The 24,146-nt window shown below is 35.6% G+C and overlaps 1 protein-coding gene across 7 annotated transcripts in view; it reads left to right on the forward strand.

The window, feature by feature from the left end:
- KANSL1L (KAT8 regulatory NSL complex subunit 1 like) overlaps positions 1-24,146 on the forward strand; it is a 126,683-nt gene that overhangs the window by 59,015 nt on the left and 43,522 nt on the right. For all 7 annotated transcript variants that reach the window (XM_061148852.1, XM_061148853.1, XM_061148846.1 and 4 more), the window contains 2 exons: positions 2,668-2,865; positions 4,552-4,673. In XM_061148852.1, the coding sequence (XP_061004835.1) occupies positions 2,668-2,865; positions 4,552-4,673 (320 nt within the window). The remainder of the gene's footprint in view (positions 1-2,667; positions 2,866-4,551; positions 4,674-24,146) is intronic.

Genomic DNA, 24,146 nt, shown 5'->3' on the forward strand with positions numbered 1-24,146 from the left:
TCTACTTATAAAAAGGTAGTATTTTAGAGGTTTGGATATTGGACTTTTGAAATTCAGAATCAGTTTTTCCCTAGAAACAATATTGTAAGTAGGGATAATAAAATCATGGTAATTTACAGCAGCCTGGCCCGTAATATAAACTATAATAAAAACAAATGGAATTATAAGTAATATAGTGAAAACTTCTATTTCTTTTGTATCAAGTACCTGTGAAAAACCTGCTAGAGACTTGTACAAATTTGGGGTAGATATTTCAGATACTTTCAAGAACTTTTGAAGTGGATGATACTACATCTGTCAAATCTAATTTAATTTTTAAAATATCAAGTAAAACAGAAGCTACTTTTAAATACATTTCTTGAGATTTCTAAGAGCCATATTTGTGCATTCTGTAAAAAAAAATTGAAGTAGGATCAACAGTTGGACTCCCTTATCTTTGTAAAAGTTACTAGTGCTGTTAAAGTATAGTTTAAGAAATGTTACTTTTACTAAGCATCATTTGTAATATATTACTATAAAATACTAAAATGGATACTTAATACAGTATCTGAATATGTTAATTCTAAAGTGATATATTCTCTCAACTATAGTGTAAACTAAGATTACTGATATATAACATATAATCTATAGGTGGTTTCTACCCTATGTGTAGCACTTACACATGATATAAGCTGCTGCTGCTGCTGCTGCTAAGTCGCTTCAGTCGTGTCCGACTCTGTGCAACTCCATAGACGGCAGCCCACCAGGCTCCGCCGTCCCTGGGATTCTCCAGGCAAGAACACTGGAGTGGGTTGCCATTGCCTTCTCCAATGCATGAAAGTGCAAAGTGAAAGTGAAGTCGCTCAGTCGTGTCTGACTCTTCGCGACCCCATGGGCTGTAGCCTATCAGGCTCCTCCGTCCATGGGATTTTCCAGGCAAGAGTACTGGAGTGGGGTGCTGTTGCCTTCTCCGTGATATAAGCTAGCCCATGGCAATTTAATTTATCCCATCTTGAAATACTGTACACTTGTATTATTGTTTTAGTCTATTTTTCATTTCAAGAATATAATATTTTAGCCACATTAGGCATTTAATATCTTTGCAACTAGCCTATAGGAACTTATTGACATTTTGCCAGAAAAATAGTAATATACACATATGCACACAATATACACACACACTTAAATGTTTCATAATAATATGTATTATTTGCAGGGGCAAGTGTAATAAAAGGGATAGGAAGGGAAGAAATATTATGGTGAGAACTATGAAACCATTCAAATGACACTTGTGCACTCCTTTTTCCCCTTTCTCTCATTTCTTTGTTACTTCTAGGGGACCTGAAGATAAAGACAGTTGGAGTGAAGAAGATAGGGAATGGGGGAGAAAGTTCAGCAAGCCTGTTGAGTAGTATGTGTGTGTATGAATGGTAGGCAGGGAGTACAGAGGCAGCTAGATCCCTACTCATTTCTCCAGTTCCTTACATTTCAGAAAATACCCCTTAAAGTTGAAAACGTGTGTCTATATTATTAACCTGTCTACTCTGTAAGCAAAGAGAACTTGATTAGTTTAGAGAGTACTTTTTCTCAATGGTACAGTCCTATCCATGGTTGCTGGCTGGTCACAACAGTGTTGGGGTTCTTTAGAATGCTCTGAAAGGAGTTAATATAGATTGTTGTTTGGCTGTTTGTAAGTTTGATATTTTAATTTATGAAATTTGTTGTTGTTCAGTCACTCAGTCTTGTCTGACTCTTTGTGACCCCATGGACTGCAGCACTCCAGGTTTCCCTGTCCTTCACTATCTCCTGGAGTTTGCTCAAACTCATGTCCATTGAGTCAGTAATGCCATCCACCCTCTCATCCTCTGTCGTCCCCTTCTCCTCCTGCCCTCAATCTTTCCTAGCATCAAGGTCTTTTCCAGTGAGTTGGCTCTTCGCATCAGGTGGCCAAAGTATTGGAACTTCAGCATCATTTCTTCCAACTTTTTCTTTATTCTGAATGTATCATGCTTTTAATGCTAATAACTAAAACCAATAAGAAAGGCAATCACTTATATATAATTTATGACAGTTCTTTACAAGGCTAATCCATCAAATATACATATGTTATTTTAGTTTGGGCTTCCCTGGTGGCTCAGAGGGTGAAGCATCTGCCTGCAGTGCGGGAGACCCGGGTTCAATCCCTGGGTGGGGAAGATCCTCTGGAGAAGGAAATGGCAACCCACTCCAGTATTCTTGCCTGGAGAATCCCATGGACAGAAGAGCCTGGTAGGCTGTATAGTCCAAGGGGTTGCGAGAGTTGAACACGACTGAGCGACTTCACTTTCACTTTGTTTTAATTTAGATCTGTGACTTTTTTACAGAGTTAAACTAGTACTTCCGTCCAAGTTTGATGCATGAAACAGGGCACTCAAAGCCGGTGCACTGGAACAGCCCTGAGGGATGGGATGGGGAGGGAGGTAGGGGTGGGGTTCAGGACGGGGGACACATGTACACCCATTGTAAAGTAATTAGCCTCCAATTTAAATAAATAATTTAAAAAAATGTTAACACTTAAAACTAGTACTTCCAACTATTTTCTGATTTCCCGGGAATAATAAAAAGCATGGTTCACGTGCATTGTAACATTAAAGTTCTTCCAGCAATCAATTTGTTTTCATTGCAACTCTTTAATTGCTGTTTGTCTAGGGGATAGTGATCTTAGAAGAATGTCGACTTTCAAAAGACATATTGAAAAAGCAAGTACAATTTGCAGACCAACCAGCTTCCTTAAACACTTCTGGGAATCCCCAGATCCCTCAAGAGAGTCAAGATCCTTTACCAGAACAAGATTTTGAAATGTCACCAAGTAGCCCTACGCTGCTTCTTCGCAATATAGAAAAACAGGTAATGTGAAGTATGAGTGGCTTGAAATGACTTTGAATGGATTTTGTAAACTGTTCTACTTAAATGTGTTTCTTAAGAATATCAATTTCTTAAGACATTGGTTATTGAAGTTGGTCATTTGACATTAAGTACAATTAAAATATTTAGTATATCTAGTCTGTTATAATAGTGATGTAATTAAAGTTATTTAAATATAATATGTTAAGCATTGGCACATAGCTATAGGGTGATAACTCATTATACTAGGGTTGGAAACTTGTTTTCTAACAAAATTGCTCATCATTGAACTTTTTTCACGGAGAAAGAACTAGGGTACCACTTAACAGATCTGAGTGGGGTATTTGATTGATTTATTGACAGAAGGTTTTAGTGAAAGATAACATTGGAATGTGGATTATTTCATTAAAAAATGATCGTGGAAATAGTCTTAATAAATCTCTGATAAATCACTTTGATTCTAAAACTTTTTCTGATATTTAAATCCTCTTATGAAAAACTCATAAATATTCAAAATAAAAAATTTTGTCTTGGAAGATGGATATATAATTAGTAATGGATATATAATTAGCAAAAGATAATTAGCAATGGTTTTCTCTGTGAAATATTATTACAGGTTATTTTCTTTTCATTTTTGAAACCTCTTCATACTTTCCCTTTTTTCTGTAATGAACTATAGTAGATTACATGTGTAATGAAAAAGGTGTCATTCTTTGGTAGAAATGTATTGTTTCCATTTATATGGCTTATGCATATTACAATTGTTATATGTGATTGTTTTGAGAATAATTAATATTTATTATATATTACAAATAGGTTACATGTAAATTTTGGATAAGAGTGAATGAAAATTTGGGGTATCTGAAAAAACTGGTATATTCAAATTAGGAAAAAATTTGAGAAGGAAGCCTAAGCTTGAATTCTAGATCCATTTCTTTTCCTTTTAAATTTATTTTTAATTTGAGGATAATTGCTTTATAATGTATTGATTTCTGTCATACAACATGAATCAGCCATAAGTATATATGTATGTGTATATATATATGTATATATACATATATATATATATATGGCCCCTTTCTCTTGAACCTCTTTCCTACCCGTCCCATCCCGTACCTGTAGGTTGTCACAGAGCACCGAGTTGTCCTAGCTCCACACCATACCAATTTTATAATCCTTGATCGAGCAGCTTGATCTAGCTTTTCTTCAGCTTCCTCGTCTGTAATTGATTTTAATAATAGCAGTATCAGTAGTTTTAATATTATCTACTTTGCAGGTTAGTTGTAAAGATTAGCAGTAATCTATGTTTAGAGCTTAATTTAGTGCCTGGCATATAGATGGCATTTAATAAATTATAGTTATGAGTTTGTTATTATTAATTTGGCTACCTCAAAGGAAGCATTTTATAGATGCTATCAGCTGAATTTCGGTGTTTTAGAGGCTAGGATGAGTAGACAAAGGAACTGAGCAAAAATGGATATGGAAAAAGAGGAGTACTTAAAAATGTAGATGTATTTATAATAAATGGAAAAATCAGTAATGGTATAAATTGTCTTTATAGAGTAAACTGTTTACTAAAACAAACATTTACTTGTTTCATGAGAGGTTAAACTTTAATAGGCACTGAAGTTCTGAGATTTAACTGTATCTCTTGTTAGCAGCAGTAAAAGGTTTACTATTTTCTTGCAGAGTGCACAGTTGACTGAAATCATCAATAGTTTGATTGCCCCTCTCAACTTGTCCCCTACATCATCACCCCTCTCTTCTAAATCGTGTAGCCATAAATGTCTGGCTAATGGCATTTCCAGGAGGTAGGTATCAGTGGGTTAGTGTTACTTCTCAGTTTGGCTTTGCTTGTTTTATTTTTATTTTGTTTTGATCTTTTAAGTATTGTAACTTCTCTTTTTTCTTAAGCATTATTAGAGTACAATCCATAAACCATGGATACATTTTTAGATAACATAAAACTTTTATAACTAAGGGAACTGTAAACCTGAGAATGAGGACGAAAGCTTTCCGGGAAGCTTTTTAATGTTTCTTAAAAAAGAAAAACAGTGCTATCATTTGCTTCAGAAGTACTGCCATATTTAATATGCCTTCCATTTTGTACATTTTGTAGTCTTCAGCTCCATACTGCCGTTGCAATGCATTTTAATAAAAGATTCTATATATAGTTTGGGCATGGAAGACTGATTGGTAGATACCATCCATAAAGTTGAGCCTAAGTTTACTCATTTTGTAAATGAGTCATTATGTAATTCAGCTTTTGTAAGATAAATTTTTTACTAAATGTAGTTAATATGGTAATTCCTATAATCCTTAGCAATTTATTATGTCATGTTAGCAAAAAATATAGATACTATGAATCCTCTTTTGGGAACAGCATTTGTGCCCTTTATTTTGCTTACTTTTCTCTTTTAATCTTTCATTTTAAAGATAAATTAGAATTAAAAACCTACTAAAATATTATTTTGTGCATCTAATTTTTTTCATATAAGATTGTAATGTGGGCTTCTTTGCCTTAAGTACCATAAAGAATTAAGTGTAATTTAGTATTGGAAATATTCATATTAATAATTATATGTGATTTATTATTAAATTAAAAATAACAAGAAAGGAAAATTTATACCACAGTGAAAATTATGCTGAGTAGCTATCAGATTCTTTTTTTTTTTTTTTTCCAGAGTTGGTCCTTTCATTTATTATTTTTTTTTTAATTTATTTTTTTTTATTAGTTGGAGGCTAATTACTTCACAGCTATCAGATTCTTAATGAGACTAGTGGATATAAACTAAGTCTTAAAAATGCTGTTACTTTTATTTCTAATTTGTTGTTTTGAAAGTAATTTTTAATAGCTTTACAGTTTTGTATGTGCAGGGTCATTTTTACATTATTCTATTATGGAAACAGTTATTCTGTTGGTTTTACTTTTATTTTTGTTGACTTTATATTCAATCCTTGTATCACTGATGATTCTCTTGAAAGTAAAGATTCTAATGTGTTCAAATAATAATATTTTCATTTATGAGAACATTTCCTCATTAAAAAAGTCATAATTACAAATTGAGCCACTAAGCACCATCAAATTGTGATTTGGGGCTGTGTCAATTTTAGATAACATTTTGTTTACCTAACTAAGCCTTATGCTGTTATACTTATGTGGGTGTGGTGTGTGTGTGTATGTGTGTACTAATTTTCATCTTAATGTACTTGCATATATTTTTGACCATTTATTCACAAAGTATTTATTGCTTAACTGTTGCTGTATGCCTATAGTTAAAGTCCTAGGAACACAATGATTAAGAAGACAAAATCTTCACTTTTAAATGGCCTAAACAGTTTAGCAGGTTAAACATGTAATTGTTTAAAATACCATATAATAATAGTGGAATTGTGTGGGGTTGTTTGAATATTTGGTTTTAATAGCTGTCATAGTTGAAAAACGTACTTCATAAAAATATACAAATCCAAATGAAAGAAATGTAACATTGGCTATGTTTACCAAATCATGATACTTTTTCAGTCTTATCTTTTATATAGTCAAAAGGTTCTTATTGAAATCAGCTAGTAATTGCCATCTTTCCTGATGTTAAGTAGTTGTTCCTACAAACTAATTTGAAAGATTATTTCTGAAAGTTTGTAACAGGTTGAAAACCTAAAATTATTTGATAGATTTAAGAGCAGGTAAAATTTTGCCCTCCAGCATTTTGAAATGTGTTAATGTATGTGTTTTAATTAATTTTGTTTTTACTAATGTGTTTATTTTTGACAACAATGAACACTTTTTTCCAAATACTTTATACATGAGTTTTTTCTCAAAAATCACTTATTTTCACATTAAGGAGAGATTATAATATTTATTTTCTAACATTTGCTAGAAAATGTAACACAGCTCCCTTTCATCAACTCTGAGAGAAGATGAGAGAATTTAGACTGTTAAGTTTTTTAAATGCCTAATTGATCTTTAAGTTTAATAAGTCTTGTTACCAGATAATAGTAAACTGCTATATGAAACAAACGATTTGGGGGATACTCCAGATGTCATAAAAAATTTTGTAAAAATTATATTTATGATAGTATATACTATAATATATTAACCAGGAACATAGAAACTAGAATATATTACAGATAAGAAAATAATAACACTGAAAGAAAATTTTGAGGATATGTGGTCATTGTGTTAGATACCAAAGAGAGGTACTAAAAAATATCTCTTGGTTTTGTCAGTTGAGACTTTAGCAAGAATATGTAGTATGACATGACAGAAATAAGAGTTGATTATGAACGGAAGAGGAGATGAAATAGAGAGGAGTCCAGACTGTATTTTCAAGGGTGCTGACTGTAAAGGCTGAAATAAAATGAATGCACAAAGTCAAGGAAGGTGTTTTTGTTTTTAAGAAGGAAGGTGTTTATGTAAACATCTTTATTAAAATAAAGAGAAGAGAAAGAGCTGCAGATGGGAAATGTAGAGATACATACCACAAAATTATGGAGGAACCTTATGACAGGAGAAAGTAATGTAAAATAATTTAACAGATTATTTTACATTACTCATATTTAAGAGTATTATCATAGATTTTAAAAATTAATCAAATATATAATTTCACATTATAGTAATATATGGAAAAGTTTTAATTTAAGAGATATCTATATTGAAGCAATGTAAAATTTATTTTTTGTGAAGCTTCTGACTGGGAGTAAAATGTCAAATGAAAGTGAAAGTCACATGTCCGACTCTTTACGACCCCAAGGAAGTCTCCAGGCCAGAATACTGGAGTGGGTAGCCTTTCCCTTTGCCAGGAGATCTTCCCAACCCAGGGATCAAACCCAGGTCTCCCACATTGCAGGAGGATTCTTTACCAGTTGAGCCACAAGGGAAGCCCATGTCAAGTGAGGCCTAGTTTTATTTCTCGCATCTTTCTGTGTTTTTCCAATATTCTTGATATTTTTTTCCTTTACATGTAGTTTAATATGAACAAAACATCTTTTAAACTTAGAGATTTTCAAGAGTAAGGGCTTACTCTGTTTAATGGTATTCAAACCACAAAGCACTTACTATTCACTTTTTGAATTAAAGTAAATGTGAAGGTAAGAAAATTCTTTTGAGTAAGAATTTTAAAAATTCTGGTAAAATGTACATACCATAAAATTTACCATTTTAACCATTTTTAAGTTCTAGGAGCATTAAGTGATTCACATTTTTGTCAATAGTCTCCATCATCCATCTCCAGAAATTTTTTCATCTTCCTAAACTGAAACTCTGTATCTATTAAATGATACCTCTACATTCTTCCTTCTTCCTGGTTCTTAGCAACCACCGTTCTATTTTATATCTCTATGAGGCTGACTATGCTAGGTATTTTATATAAATGAAATCATATAGTTTTTGTCCATTTGTGATTGCCTTGTTTCACTTAGCATAATGTTGTCAAGGTTCATCCATATTGTAGCATATGTCAACATTCCCTTTTTAAGGGAATAAAATTCTACTTTATGTATGAACATTGTTTTAAATTTTAAATCAGTTTATTGACATAGTAACACAAGACACTTGCCTCTCTGACACCCCCAAGCCCCCTCACCCAATATATTGATAGATGTCTCCCCCTTCCTCCTCCCTGAAAACAGGCTGTTCAGTGAAGCAGGGTAGGCCACTCCTGCATCCCCAGTCTCATGCCTCAGCTCAGAACCTGTTAGGGAGAGAGGGGGGCAGTTAGGCCTGCACTCAGCCAGGCAGTCATCCAGTCTCTAAGAACAGATTCCCCCACAGCCCTCAGGCTCTGAGTTGCTGTCTTGTTTACCCATTGATACTTGGGTGAACTTTTGGGTTGCTTCTACCTTTTGGCTAGTGTGAATAATGCTTCTGTGAACAGGGGTATACAAATATCTGTTGAGGTCCCAGCTTTTTGTTTTCTGCATATGTACCCAGAAGGGGAATTGGTGGATTGAATAAAAGTTTCTTTTTCAATTGTTTACTTTTTAAATGAGAAATTATTGAATGCTGTTAACATTTCTAAACCAAAAGTTAAAAAAAAAAAGCAAGAGCCCAGAAAATTAAACAAGGCACAGCAGTCTGCTTTGTCTGAGACCAAATTCTGACAAATATCAGGCTGAGGTTTTGGTAGCTTTGTGTGGAAAGAGAAGAGGCCAGATTCAGAAAAATCAAGTGAGGTTTTAATAGCTTGGGTTAGAGGATGATAAATCAAAGCCCATGGCCTTGCCTATATATATATATGTATATGTGTTCCTTTGTATATGTATATATATTGTAAATATATATATTTGTATATATAAATATATGTATATATATATTCTTTTTCATATTATTTGCTGCATATCAGAAGCACAACATTGTAAATCAACTATACTTCATTTAAAAAAACAAACTGTTTCCCTTTTTCCACTCCTGGGGCACCATGGGGAGAGTTGCCTTAAAATAGCAAACCTACATTGAAATAATGTGAACATTATAGGGATTTGACATGGATTTTCAGTCCAAATTTCCATCAGTGAGTCATCAAGGAATCCCTAGTTTAAAATGATTCTATAATGGATGACACTACAAGATAGATGCAAAGTCAAATGCAGATTCTCTTTCGGGGAAGGTACCTTCTTTCTTCAGTTAGTTCAGTTCAGTCGTTCAGTCGTGTCCCGATTCTTTGCGACCCCATGACTGCAGCACGCCAGGCCTCCCTGTCCATCACCAACTCCTGGAGTTTACTCAAACTCATGTCCATTGAGTCGGTGATGCCATCCAACCATCTCATCCTCTGTCATCCCCTCCTCCTGCCTTCAGTCTTTCCCAGCATCAGGGTCTTTTGCAATGAGTCAGTTCTTCGCATCAGGTGGCAAAAGTATTGGAGTTTCAACTTCAGCATCAGTCCTTCCAGTAAATATTCAGGCCTGATTTCCATTAGGATGGGCTGGTTGGATCTCCTTGCAGTCCAAGGGACTCTCAAGAGTCTTCAACACCGCAGCTCAAAAGCATCAATTCTTCAGTGCTCAGCTTTCTTTATAGTCCAGCTCTCACATCCATACATAACTACTGGAAAAAACCATAGCTTTGACCAGACGGACCTTTGTTGGCAAAGTAATGTCTCTGCTTTTTAATATGCTATCTACGTTGGTCATAACTTTCCTTCCAAGGAGCAAGAGTCTTTTAATTTCATGGCTACAGTCACCACCTGCAGTGATTTTGCAGCCCCCCAAAATAAAGTCTGTCACTGTTTCCCCATCTATTTGCCATGAAGTGATGGGACCAGATGCCATGATCTTAGTTTTCTGAATGTTGAGTTTTAAGCCAACTTTTTCACTCTCCTCTTTCACTTTCATCAAGAGGCTCTTTAGTTCTTCTTCACTTTCTGCCATAAGGCTGGTGTCATCTGCGTATCTGAGGTTATTGATATTTCTCCCAGAAATCTTGATTCCAGCTTGTGCTTCCTCTAGCCCAGCGTTTCTCATGATGTACTCTGCATATAAGTTAAATAAGTAGGGTGACAATATGCAGCCTTGGATGTACTCCTTTTCCTATTTGGAAGCAGTCTGTTGTTCCATGTCCAGTTCTAACTGTTGCTTCCTAACCTGCATACAGATTTCTCAGGAGGCAGGTCAGGCGGTCTGGTATTCCCATCTCTTTCAGAATTTTCCACAGTTTGTTGTGGTTCACACAGTCAAAGGCTTTGGCATAGTCAATAAAACAGAAGTAGATGTTTTTCTGGAACTCACTTGCTTTTTTGATGATACAGCAGATGTTGGCAATTTGATCTTTGGTTCCTCTACCTTTTCTAAATCCAGGTTGATGATCTGGACATTCACGGTTCATGTACTATTGAAATCTGGCTTGTAGAATTTTGAGCATTACTTTACTGTAATTAAACCAAGTACTCTTAAATTGAGGATAAACACACTATTGGCTTTTTTTCTCCTATTACATTTTATTTTCATATTACATTAGGAAAACATACCTTCTCTAAAAGACTGCCTTGGGACATTTAATCTCCTTTCTCCCCCCCAAAAGGTATTAACTTTTGTTTATGCTTAGTTATAGTGGCTTTTAATTTAGTGGTTTGTGGGTAACTTGAGATTATGGAAATACATATATACTTTTTTCATGTACTTTTTGTTTTCAACATTTTGTGACCTTGGGCAAGTCAGTTAATTTCTTTACATTGCACTTTTTTTATTCTAAATTTACTGGGATACAAATATTTTCTAAAGTAATTTCTAGTGCTAATAGTCTTCAATCAAATGTTTATTTGTAAAGAATTCCATTTTTTCAAACAAATGAAAAATGAAAAACAGATCTCAATACAGCTTAAAATATATATCTCTTTGTAACATCACTATTGTTCTTTGCTTTGGATGTTTTATGTTAGCTTATATCTAGAGATTTAGTGAATAAAGAGAAATTACTCAACACATTTTATTAACTTTAAAGCATAATATAGAATTTATTATGGAAAGAAGTACCCAAGACAATAGGAGGAATGATGATTCTACTCAAGTGTCAAAAACTTTTGAATAAGCCATTTGGTAAGAACTAAGCCAAATTTATTACACATTGCCTTTCTTGGGGGCTTCTGAACTTAGTTTTTCTTTGATAACTCAGGCTCAACCCTGTGTCCACATCCTCACAGACTGTCAAGATTAATAATTGTATATCAATGAAAGAATTCACTTCATAGTCAGCAAATACATCCCGAGTGATACAAGGTGCCGGGCATTGGATTGGATTGGGTTATGATGTTGAACAAAACCAGGTGTGGTCTCTGACCTTATGGTATAGAGTCTAACTGGGTAAAAATGGTATCAGCTGAAGAACCACACAAATAAATGTGTAATTTAAAATCCTGGGACTTCCCTGGTGGTCTAGTGACAAAGATTCCATGCTTTCCATGCAGGGGACCCTGGTTCAATCCCTGGTTAGGCAGCTAGATCCCCCACACTGAAACTAAAAGCTTCTGTGTGCCACAGCTAAGACCTGGCACAAGCAAATAAATACGTAAATAAAAATTTTAAAGTAAATACTGGAAAAAAAAAAAAAAATCCTGGTGGGACTTCCTTGACAGTCTAGCAGATGGAAGTCTGTGCTTCCAAGGCAGGGAGCTGAGATTAGATCCCTGGTCAGGGAAGTAAGATCCCACATGCCACAGACAAAATGTGAAGAAAAATTTTAAATAAAAAAATAAAATTAAAATCCTGGTCAAGTGCTATGAAGAAAACTCATTGCATTGTTAAATAGTTCTGAAATTAGATGGGTCTGAGATCAGTCCCAACTGTAGAACTTGGTAGCATTGTGATTTTAAGCAACTTTCTAGATCACAGTTAAAATGCAAATAGTTTGCTTGTTGGGTTATTGTGAGGATCAAATGAGAGAAGTGTTATATAATTTTATTCTTGTTTTTTACTTTTTTATTATCTACCTTCCTGGATGACAATGTAAGCTCCGCGACAGTAGGAATTTTTCTGGTCTGTCTTAACTGCTATTTTCTTGACATCTAGATCAAGAGTCATAACATGGACATGAATAAATACTTTTTGAATGAATGAAATATCTTTTAGGATTTCATACAGGTAATCAGCATTCTTCCCAAAATATTTTGTACTTGTTTGCTTTTTCTGTGTCATAGTCAGATTGATATGTTGTTAATCTCATGCTGCCTCCTGCAATTCTGCTTCCTCTCATTTAATTTAACTCTGGACTAGAAAATCAGATAAACAAAGTCAGATGGTAGAAGTACCTGTCCTATAATAAGAGATTCTGAAGTAAAAGATAAGTCCTCTCTCTTAATAGTAATAGGAGTGAGCTTTCATCCATGGACTCATTGAGATCTTTTTTGGTTATTTAAGAAGTGTTTGCAGTTTCAGCTGTATTCTGTATACTTGGGCTTACTTATGATAAGTAAACTCATCAGTGCTTCTAATAAAGCGTTCTCATTCTAGCTTTATATCACATCATATCATATATATATATATATATATATAATTAGGTCTAAGAAATTTAAATTTGGATTTTTTAAAGTTTGGTTACCTATTCTGTATTATTATTTTTTGTGGACCACATAGAACTTAATGTGTGATACAATTTTTTCTAAGTATTTAAGATAATTTTTATAATACCCTAATGATCTGTTCTTATGTCTAAAGTAAATTCACTTGGTTAATTATTTTTCAGGGCAGCTGTTTTGCCCACTTTTTGTTCATTTATTCCCAACCCCCAACTCTTATTTAATTGCAGTGTCTCCCAGAAGTCAGGGTTGTTTCCTTAGCTTTATTAATCTTGGCAGCAGGGTTTCAGATGAGTCACCTGGAACTGAGCAGCTGAAAAGACTGACTCTTCAAACAAAGAAGCGTTACATTTTATCTTCATAGAGATGGTTATTTGTTTTTAGATCTCATACATGAAGATAAAGTGCTGTAAGTGCATCTTCATTTACCCCATGGGGTATTACCTCTGGGAAAGTGAATTTCTACTTGAAATAATGTCTAGAATTGTTGTTGTTGTTGTTGTTGTTTTGCTTTAATGGGTCCCAGAATATGATATGAAATTAAATTCCAGTGAATCATTGTCATGCTATTTATTTCCACAAATGATAATTATCTCACAAAATGTAATGATTCTTTCTCATTGGGCATCATAATTGAAAACTGCAGCTGAACTGATAAACTAATCACATATAAAGTAATTCTCTTACCCTCATAATATTTTCAATAGTCACTTCTCTGTTATGAGAAAACGGTTAGCAAATTCTAGGCTGAAGTTTTCAAACATAATTTTGAGTTTCTGTGACATTAAATATTGTATCAGCTAGATGTACAATATCAATAAGGAAATAAAATGTCTCCTGATGTGTTTTTAAAGTAATGCCAATAGGATTTATTTTCTTTTGTAAACTTATACTTTTCCCTTTTAACCTCTATTAATGTAAGTCTTAAACTTAGTGTTATAGGAAATGTTTAAATTGTGATACAACCACTGAAGACATGTCATGTAACTATTTAAAAAATGATCTGTATTAAAAAGATGTGGTCATATAGGAATTTACTTCCTTTAGAATGTCAGGTAGGAAAACTCGGGATACCACAATCATTGTGATACCATGGCGTCACAGAGTCAGACACGACTTACCAGCTGAACAGCAACAGCCGTAGACCCTCGTAGGGTCTTAGACCCTTAGACCCTCACACTCGTAGGGGTGTGATTTTATAGGGGAGCAAAAAGAGACTTAAAGGAGAAAAATCAAATTTTTTCTAATGCTATATTTGTGTTTAGATGCGAGGATTTAAAAAAATATTTTAGAATTTTTCAGATTTTTTCTCTTTGCAAATTTTCCTTTAAAATGAAAAAAAAAATAGTGAAATGTTAGAAAGTCTCAATTTCAAACTATATTCCATATGTCAGAAAAACAGCTCAGAAATTATAGTGAAGAATCTGAGCTGAACTCCCAAACTATAGGTTAGTTAGAAACGTTTGATAGATTTTATGTCCCTGATAGCTCAGTTGGTAAAGAATCTGCCTGCAATGCAGGAGACTCCGGTTCGATTCCTGAGCCGGGAAGATCTGCTGGAAAAGGGATAGGCTACCTACTCCAATGTTGTTGGGCTTCCCTTGTGGCTCAGCTGGTAAAGAATCCGCCTGCAATGTGGGAGACCTGGGTTTGATCCTGGGTTGGGAAGATCCCCTGGAGAAGGGAAAGGCTACCCACTCCAGTATTCTGGCCTAGAGAATTCCATGGACTGTATAGTCCATAGGGTTGCAAAGAGTTGGACACAACTGAGCCACTTGCACTTCACATTCAGAAAAAATATAACTCTCATATTGGCTTCCTAGTCTCCTTGCCTTTATACTCTAAAAAGTCCTCTTGAAATTAAGAGCCAGAGATGGGAATGGCAGATGGCTCTACAATATTTGATCTCTTTTCCTCTCAACCTTTATTATATAAAACTTGAACATACAGAAAGCATACAGAAGTGAATCAGCTTATTCCTAGCTTAAATAGTTCTCAAGATTTTGCTACTCATTTCAGCTATTTCTCTTCCTGATATATTTTTTTCCTATGGACTTAAAAAAATTTTTACTGATATTTTAACTGTAAGACTTTCATTTGTTTCTTTGATAAACTTTTTTTCAACATACCCACCATGTTGTTGTCATCTGCTTATTTTTTATTATTATAATATTTTAGTCATAATATATCACTATCATAAAATTCTCTGTCCATATTCATATTTTGCCAGTTGTCTCAAAATCATCTTTTTATGGACAATTTATTAGAATCAGGACCCAAACAAAATCCATATGTCTCCTAAGTCTCTTATTCTCGAACAGCCACTTCAAAATGTACTGCAAGTTCCTAATGCCAAAAAAGACTGCAATTATAGATGACATTTTGGTGTTCTTATAAAATTAATACAAGTTCATTATACAATAACTTAAAAATTCATGAGCTATCAAGAAGAAAGTGGAAATCACTTGTATTGTTCAGAATATATTTCCTTCCTATCATACATAATTTTCATTGTTGAGCTCTACTAGAAGTTTTGTATGTTATTTCAGTAGTATATCTGAAGCTTTTTATACTTAAAATATTGCTTTTCCATTTTAATGGCTGCATAAAGATGTAACTTAATTTTTCAGAGTAGGTAAATATCTTAATTTTTTTTAGTTCAGTTCAGTCGCTCAGTCGCATCTGACACTTTGCAACCCCATGGACTGTAGCACGCCAGGCCTCCCTGTCCATCACCAACTCCCAGAGTTTACTCAAACTTAGGTCCATAGAGTTGGTGATGCCATCCAACCATCTCATCCTCTGTCATCCCCTTCTCCTCCCACCTTCAATCTTTCCCAGCATCAAGGTCTTTTCCAGTGAGTCAGTTCTTTGCATCAGGTGGCCAGAGTATTGGAGTTTCAGCTTCAGCATCAGTCCTTCCAGTGAATATTCAGGACTGATTTCCTTTAGGATGGACTGGTTCGATCTCCTTGCAGCCCAAGGGACTCTCAAGAGTCTTCTCCAATACCACAGTTCAAAAGCATCAGTTCTTTGGCGCTCAGTCTTCTTTATGGTCCAACTCTCACATCCATACTGGAAAAACCATAGCTTTGACTAGACAGACCTTTGTTGGCAAAATAATGTCTCTGCTTTTTCATTGCTGCCTAGGTTGGTCATAGCTTTTCTTCCAAAGAGCAAGCGTCTTTTAATTTCATGGCTGCAGTCACCATCTGCAGTGATTTTGGAGCCCCCAAAAATAAAGTCTGTCACTGTTTCCATTGTTTCCTCATCCTTTGTGATGAAGTGATGGGACCGGATGCCATGATCTTAGTTTTCTAAATGTTGAGTTTTAAGCCAGCTTTTTCACTCTCCTCTTTCACTTTCATCAAGAGGCTCTTTATTTCTTCTTCACTTTCTGCCGTAAGGGTGGTGTCATCTGCATATCTGAGGTTATTGATATTTCTCCCAGCAATCTTGATTCCACTTGTGCGTCATCCAGCCTGGCATTTCTCATGATGTACTTTGCATATAAGTTAAATAAGCAGGTGACAAGACAATATACCATCTTGACGTACTCCTCTCCCAATTTGGAACCAGTCTGTTGTTCCATGTCTGGTTCTAACTGTTGCTTCTTGACCTGTATACAGATTTCTCAGGAGGCAGGTAAGGTGGTCCGGTACTCCCATCTCTTGAAGAATTTTCCACAGTTTGTCATGATCCACACATAGAAGAAGATAATAGAACGGGAAAGACTAGAGATCTCTTCAAGAAAATTAGAGATACCAAGGGAACATTTCATGCAAAGATGGGCACAATAAAGGACAGAAACGGTATGGACCTAACAGAAGCAGAAGATATTAAGAAGAGGTGGCAAGAATATACAGAACTATACAAAAATCTTAATGACCCAGATAACCAGGATGATGTGATCACTCACCTAGAACCAGACATCCTGGAGTGTGAAGTCAACTGACCCTTAGGAAGCATCACTGCAAACAAAGCTAGTGGAAGTGATGCAATTCCAGCTGAGGTATTTCAAATCCCAAAAGATGATGCTGTTATCAACAATAACAACCAAATGTAAGTGTTGTACTCAATATGCCAACATATTTGGAAGACTCAGCAGTGGCCATAGAACTGCAAAACATCAGTTTTCATCCCAATCCGAAAGAAAGGCAATCCCAAAGAATGCTCAAACTACTGCACAATTGCACTCATTTACACGCTAGCAAAATAATGCTCAAAATTCTCCAACTGAGGTTTTGACAGTACGTGAACCAACAACGTCCAGATGTTCAAACTGGATTTAGAAAAGGCAGAGGAACCAGAGATCTAATTTAGAAGGTCATTTTACAGTGTATTTCAGCATTTTCTTGTTGCTATAGTAGAAGAGACTTGTATTTTTAAGTGAATGGGGGGGTTGTAATTTTCCTACTTAATTCCTAGAGTAGGGAAAATGGGCTGGTTAAGGCACTGTTTTCTCTGTATGTAGTAGATAATGCCTGGATCTTGATCCACTGGTCATTTGAGAGAGATGCTTGTTTTTGCCATGTGGAAGACAAGTAATTCCCTTACGAGGCCATTTTAGTGAGTTTCTATAAGGTCCTATCTTATGTAATTTCTTTAAAATATCATTGAGTATATCTGAGTAAATAATGTGTTCATTTCTCCAAATATTATCAAGAAAAAGAAAGATAGTAAATTCAACTATTGGCAGGACTCTGGGCATCAGGGAAGGTTTGGAAAAAGTTGCCGCCTACTTTAGCTGCTATAGATTGAGGTCATCAAGAAACTCCAAAAGATGAAAAGTAGACTTGAAATAGAGATTACAAATTATGCAAAAATAGTGATTCTTAGGCATATACTTTATGAATATGTCAGTTTCATAAGGATCTTATAACAAATCAGCACAAAGTGTGTGACTTAATATAGGAGATATTTTTTTCTTCCACAGTTCTGGAGGCTAGATGTTGAAAATCAAGGTGTCAAGCAGGGCCATACTGTTTCTGAAGATTTAGGGCAGAATCCTTCCTTGCGTTTTCCTGGCTTCCTGGCAGTCTTTGGCATTTTGGGCTTATAGACATTTCTCCTCTGTCTTCACATGTGTGGATGTTATTCCCTGGGATCTCTTCCTGAACTCTTTGTCTCTTCTTATAAGAACATCAGTGACTGGATTTAGGGCCACCCTAATCCACTCTGACATAATTTTACCTCATTAATTAGACCTGAAAGTCTGTATTTCCAAGTAGGGTCACAATCTGAGGTTCCTGGTAGATGTATATATTGTGACAACACTCTTCAGCCCCATATAGCAAGTATGGGTATTTGTGTATGAGAGTAGATTGAGAACTGGCAGGCTGTCGTAATCTCTTAGATAATACACATTCTAATTTTCTTCTCCATGTGGAGTTCTGCTTTTCTTAAGTGTGTTTATTATGAGTATATGAATGTGGGGGAAATGTTGAAAAGTACTAAAACAGTATTTTAAAATTCTGTGTTGAATACTTGTTTTCTGCTGCTATTTCTTGAGATTAGAAGATAAAAATAACTTTATGAAATCTTGTCTGTGTTTTTGTGGTTTTAACTTTCTAAATTTATAGCCAGGCCCAAAAGTTTCTTATTTACTAACATCATTTGAGCATGGCATTAATTATAATAATTATAATTATTTCAGTCCTTCTAAGAATACAGCTTGGCTTAGGCAAAAAGTTATGAAATACTTGAACAAGTTACTAAAAATCCTGGACTATCTTTCATTGAGTTTATTGTAAAATAGATTGAAATTAGACTGTTCTTCCTTATTTATTCACCATTTTCTCCACCACCAAGACGACACAAAGAACTTATCAAATATATGTCCCTATAAGCCCATGAACAATGAACAACATTTGCAGAAATTTATTTTGGTAGGAATTAATATTCAAATATAAGTTAAAAGATTAAATGCTTCACTTCTGGGCCTTTGGTTTCTGTAGTAATCAGAGTAAAATTTTAATTAAAAAAATTCACTTGAAAATTCCATTTATACTCTGTAAAAGTAAATTGAATGCCTGTTGTTATTCATAAATATCTTAACTGCTAAGATTTTCTAGAATTGCAATAGACAATCAGTTATATCAGAAAGTCATTACTATTAGAAAAATTAGGCAGTGTTAATAAAACATGAACTCATGACTTTTGGAATATTTTCTTTGGTAAAACTCTTGGTCATTTTGCACTTTTTAAATTAGAAGAAAAAATTTAAACTTTATCCATGCTTTCTCTTTTACAAATCAAAATATCTTACAGCTCTCATCTGCTTTATTAGACTTATACATTTATAATGGGCATATATGATTCTAAGATAAAATAAGGTACATCATAGCTTACTATCAGAAACTAACTGTTGTTAAGTGAAAGTTAAGAGATTTAGAATGGAACTCAAGGCAGTGTAAATATGTCTTATTTTTCTAAATGCTCTCTTATAACCTTCTATTTAGAGCTTCTTTTGGCTCTTAAACTATAATGTTCCATGTTTACTCATTCACGAAACTATTTAGGTAAGGTTTGTAGTGTTATATGCTTCCCATATAAGTTATAGGCTTCCCTAGTGGCTCAGATGGTAAAGAATCTGCCTGCAATGCAGGAGACCTGGATTCAATCCCTCATTCTGGAAGATCCCCTGGAGAAGGAAATGGCAACCCACTCTAATATTCTTGCCTGGAGAATTCCATGGACAGAGGAGCCTGGTGAGCTACAATCCATGGAGTTGCAAGGAGTCTAACATGACTGAACAACTAACACATTCACATTCTGTGATGTAATATACATACCCTGTGCAAAGCACAGAGCTGGAGTGATAAATCTGAAAATCACATGTGTGTATATTTCTCCATTCATTCTATAAATATTTATTGAGCATTGACTGGTTCCAAATAGGAAAAGGAGTACGTCAAGGCTGTATATTGTCACCCTGCTTATTTAACTTATATGCAGAGTACATCATGAGAAACGCTGCACTGGAGGAAGCACAAGCTGGAATCAAGATTGCCGAGAGAAATATCAATAACCTCAGATATGCAGATGACACCACCCTTATAGCAGAAAGTGAAGAAGAGCTAAAGAGCCTCTTGATGAAAGTGAAAGAGGAGAGTGAAAAAGTTGGCTTAAAACTCAACATTCAGAAAACTAAGATCATGGCATCCGGTCCCATCACTTCATGGCAAATAGATGGGGAAACAGTGGAAACAGTGACAGACTTTATTTGGGGGGGCTCCAAAATCACTGCAGATGGTGACTGCAGCCATGAAATTAAAAGACTCTTACTTCTTGGAAGGAAAGTTATGACCAACCTAGACAGCATATTAAAAAACAGAGACATTAGTTTGCCATCAAAGGTCCGTCTAGTCAAGGCTATGGTTTTTCCAGTGGTCATGTATGGATGTGAGAGTTGGACTGTGAAGAAAGCTGAGTGCCATAGAACTGATGCTTTTAAACTGTGGTGTTGGAGAAGACTCTTGAGAGTCCCTTGGACTGCAAGGAGATCTAACCAGTCCATCCTAAAGGAGGTCAGGCCTGGGTGTTCATTAGAAGGACTGATGTTGAAGCTGAAACTCCAATAGTTTGGCCACCTGATGCAAAGAGCTGACTCATTTGAAAAGACCCTGATGCTGGGAAAGATTGAGGGCAGGAGGAGAAGGGGATGACAGAGGATAAGATGGTTGGATGGCATCATCGACTCAATGGACATGAGTTTGGGTGGACTCCGGGAGTTGGTGATGGACAGGGAGGGCTGGCGTGCTGCGGTTCATGGGGCAGCAGAGTTGGACACAACTGAGCGACTGAACTGAACTGAACTGAACTGTCGTATGCCAAGTATAGTGTCAGGAACTTCCGATAAAAAGTTAAAACATAGCCTCTGTATTACTTACAGTTTTAGAAAAGGAAAAACATACTAATCAGATAGTAACACAAATAGTTGTAAAATTGGCATCATGAAAAATACTATGAAGAAAAGAACTCATAAGGTAATTTGACTTTGTCTTTGGAGAGACTATGCAAGGGCTCAAAGACTTGCCTGAGGTACTAACTTTTGAATTGAGAGCCAAATGGTTATTGGAAATTACCTAAGTGAAGGAGGATGTGAGAAAATGCCTGGAAGCAGATATTACATAAAGTAGGTCTTGTACTGGAGCAAGTGTGAGTTATTTGGAATTAAAAGAGGCAATGTGGCTGGAACACAGGGAAGAAGAGGGAACGTGACACATGAGGAGGCTGAGAGAGCAGACCAATCAGGGCCTTTTCCATTAAGGATTTAAGTATTTTTCTCAAGAGCAATGAGAAGGCTTTGAGAGATTTTAAGCAGTTCAGGCATGGGAGGAAAGGGTAAAACAAGACCAGATTTGTTTTCCTGAAAGATTAGAAGGGACTGGATGGAAAAAAGTGTGAATGAGGGGGAGACAGTTACAAGGGTATAGGAGGAATTCTGGCAGAAAAAAGCCTGGAATAAGACAGTGGCAGTGGAAATGGAGAAATGTGTAAGCCTTAAAAACCCCCTCATTTCTTCCCTCTCCTCAATTATTTAGTTTATTTTAGAGTCAAATTGTACTATCTGCCTATTACACAGTGGCCCTACGCTATCCTTTTGGAAATTTTTATTGTTCTCTGAACAAAAGCTTCCAGTTAGAAATCTAAAGGAGTGTGATTTGTGTCCTTATCTGGTACTACCCCACTTGTAAAAATGCCATTTCAAAATTATATGTTGACATTTGTTGATAATTTTTGTGACAGTTATGATGGTACTTGACAGCGGCTTATTGTATCCTGTTTCTGGAGTTTCCTAGGTGTACCCACAGCTCTGTGGGAAAACTTAGCCTTGTCTCTCATTGAAATGTTTTTCCTTCCCGGGTTTTCTCCTCCTCCTCCGGTGTCTCTTACATCTCCTGCATTGGCAGGCAGGTTCTTCACCACTAGTGCCAGGTATTGGATTGTTCTCTCCTGAGGGGAAAAATACCCTTGGATTATAGAGTCACTTCAGCAGCGTTGTGTTGTCCTCCAAATAATTTCCTTTGTTCTCCTTTTCAGTAAGATTCATTCTCTTTATTTATTTTTTTTTCTTTTTTCTTTTTTATACATAATCATTTTTATTATTATTATTTTTTTTTGTCATACATTGATATGAATCAGCCATAGATCTACACGTATTCCCCATCCCGATCCCCGCTCCCACCTCCCTCTCCACCCAATTCCTCTGGGTCTTACCAATGCACCAGGTCCGAGCACTTGTCTCATGCATCCCACCTGGGCTGGTGATCTGTTTCACCATAGATAGTATACATGCTGTTCTTTTGAAATATCCCACCCTCACATTCTCCCACAGAGTTCAAAAGTCTGTTCTGTATTTCTGTGTCTCTTTTTCTGTTTTGCATATAGGGTTATCGTTATCACCTTTCTAAATTCCATATATATGTGTTAGTATGCCTTAACATTCTTTATCTTTCTGGCTTACTTCACTCTGTATAAGGGGCTCCAGTTTCATCCATCTCATTAGGACTGGTTCAAATGAATTCTTTTTAATGGCTGAGTAATATTCCATGGTGTATATGTACCACAGCTTCCTTATCCATTCATCTGCTGATGGGCATCTAGGTTGCTTCCATGTCCTGGCTATTATAAACAGTGCTGCGATGAACATTGGGGTGCACGTGTCTCTTTCAGATCTGGTTTCCTCAGTGTGTATGCCCAGAAGTGGGATTGCTGGGTCATATGGCAGTTCTATTTCCAGTTTTTTAAGAAATCTCCACACTGTTTTCCATAGCGGCTGTACTAGTTTGCATTCCCACCAACAGTGTAAGAGGGTTCCCTTTTCTCCACACCCTCTCCAGCATTTATTGCTTGTAGACTTTTGGATAGCAGCCATCCTGACTGGCGTGTAATGGTACCTCATTGTGGTTTTGATTTGCATTTCTCTAATAATGAGTGATGTTGAGCATCTTTTCATGTGTTTGTTAGCCATCTGTATGTCTTCTTTGGAGAAATGTCTGTTTAGTTCTTTGGCCCACTTTTTGATTGGGTCATTTATTTTTCTGGAATTGAGCTTCAGGAGTTGCTTGTATATTTTTGAGATTAATCCTTTGTCTGTTTCTTCATTTGCTATTATTTTCTCCCAATCTGAAGGCTGTCTTTTCACCTTACTTATAGATTCCTTTGTAGTGCAAAAGCTTTTAAGTTTCATTAGGTCCCATTTGTTTAGTTTTGCTTTTATTTCCAATATTCTGGGAGGTGGGTCATAGAGGATCTTGCTGTGATTTATGTCGGAAAGTGTTTTGCCTATGTTCTCCTCTAGGAGTTTTATAGTTTCTGGTCTTACATTTAGATCTTTAATCCATTTTGAGTTTATTTTTGTGTATGGTGTTAGAAAGTGTTCTAGTTTCATTCTTTTACAAGTGGTTGACCAGTTATCCCAGCACCACTTGTTAAAGAGGTTGTCTTTTTTCCATTGTATATCCTTGCCTCCTTTGTCAAAGATAAGGTGTCCATAGGTCCGTGGATTTATCTCTGGGCTTTCCATTCTGTTCCACTGATCTATATTTCTGTCTTTGTGCCAGTACCATACTGTCTTGATGACTGTGGCTTTGTAGTAGAATCTGAAGTCAAGCAGGTTGATTCCTCCAGTTCCATTCTTCTTTCTCAAGATTACTTTGGCTATTCGAGGTTTTTTGTATTTCCATACAAATTGTGAAATTCTTTGGTCTAGTTCTGTGAAAAATACCGTTGGTAGCTTGATAGGGATTGCATTGAATCTATAGACTGCTTTGGGTAGAATAGCCATTTTGACAATATTGATTCTTCCAATCCATGAACACGGTATGTTTCTCCATCTGTTTGTGTCCTCTTTGATTTCTTTCATCAGTGTTTTATAGTTTTCTATGTATAGGTCTTTTGTTTCTTTAGGTAGATATACTCCTAAGTATTTTATTCTTTTTGTTGCAATGGTGAATGGTATTGTTTCTTTAATTTCTCTTTCTGTTTTTTCATTGTTAGTATATAGGAATGCAAGGGATTTCTGTCTGTTAATTTTATATCCTGCAACTTTACTATATTCATTGATTAGCTCTAGTAATTTTCTGGTAGAGTCTTTAGGGTTTTCTATGTAGAGGATCATGTCATCTGCAAACAGTGAGAGTTTCACTTCTTCTTTTCCTATCTGGATTCCTTTTACTTCTTTTTCTGCTCTGATTGCTGTGGCCAGAACTTCCAACACTATATGTATAGAAATGAATGAAAATGAAAACACAACAACCCAAAACCTATGGG

The sequence above is a fragment of the Dama dama genome, chromosome 8, assembly GCF_033118175.1.
Source record: "Dama dama isolate Ldn47 chromosome 8, ASM3311817v1, whole genome shotgun sequence".
Taxonomy (NCBI): Eukaryota; Metazoa; Chordata; class Mammalia; order Artiodactyla; family Cervidae; genus Dama; species Dama dama.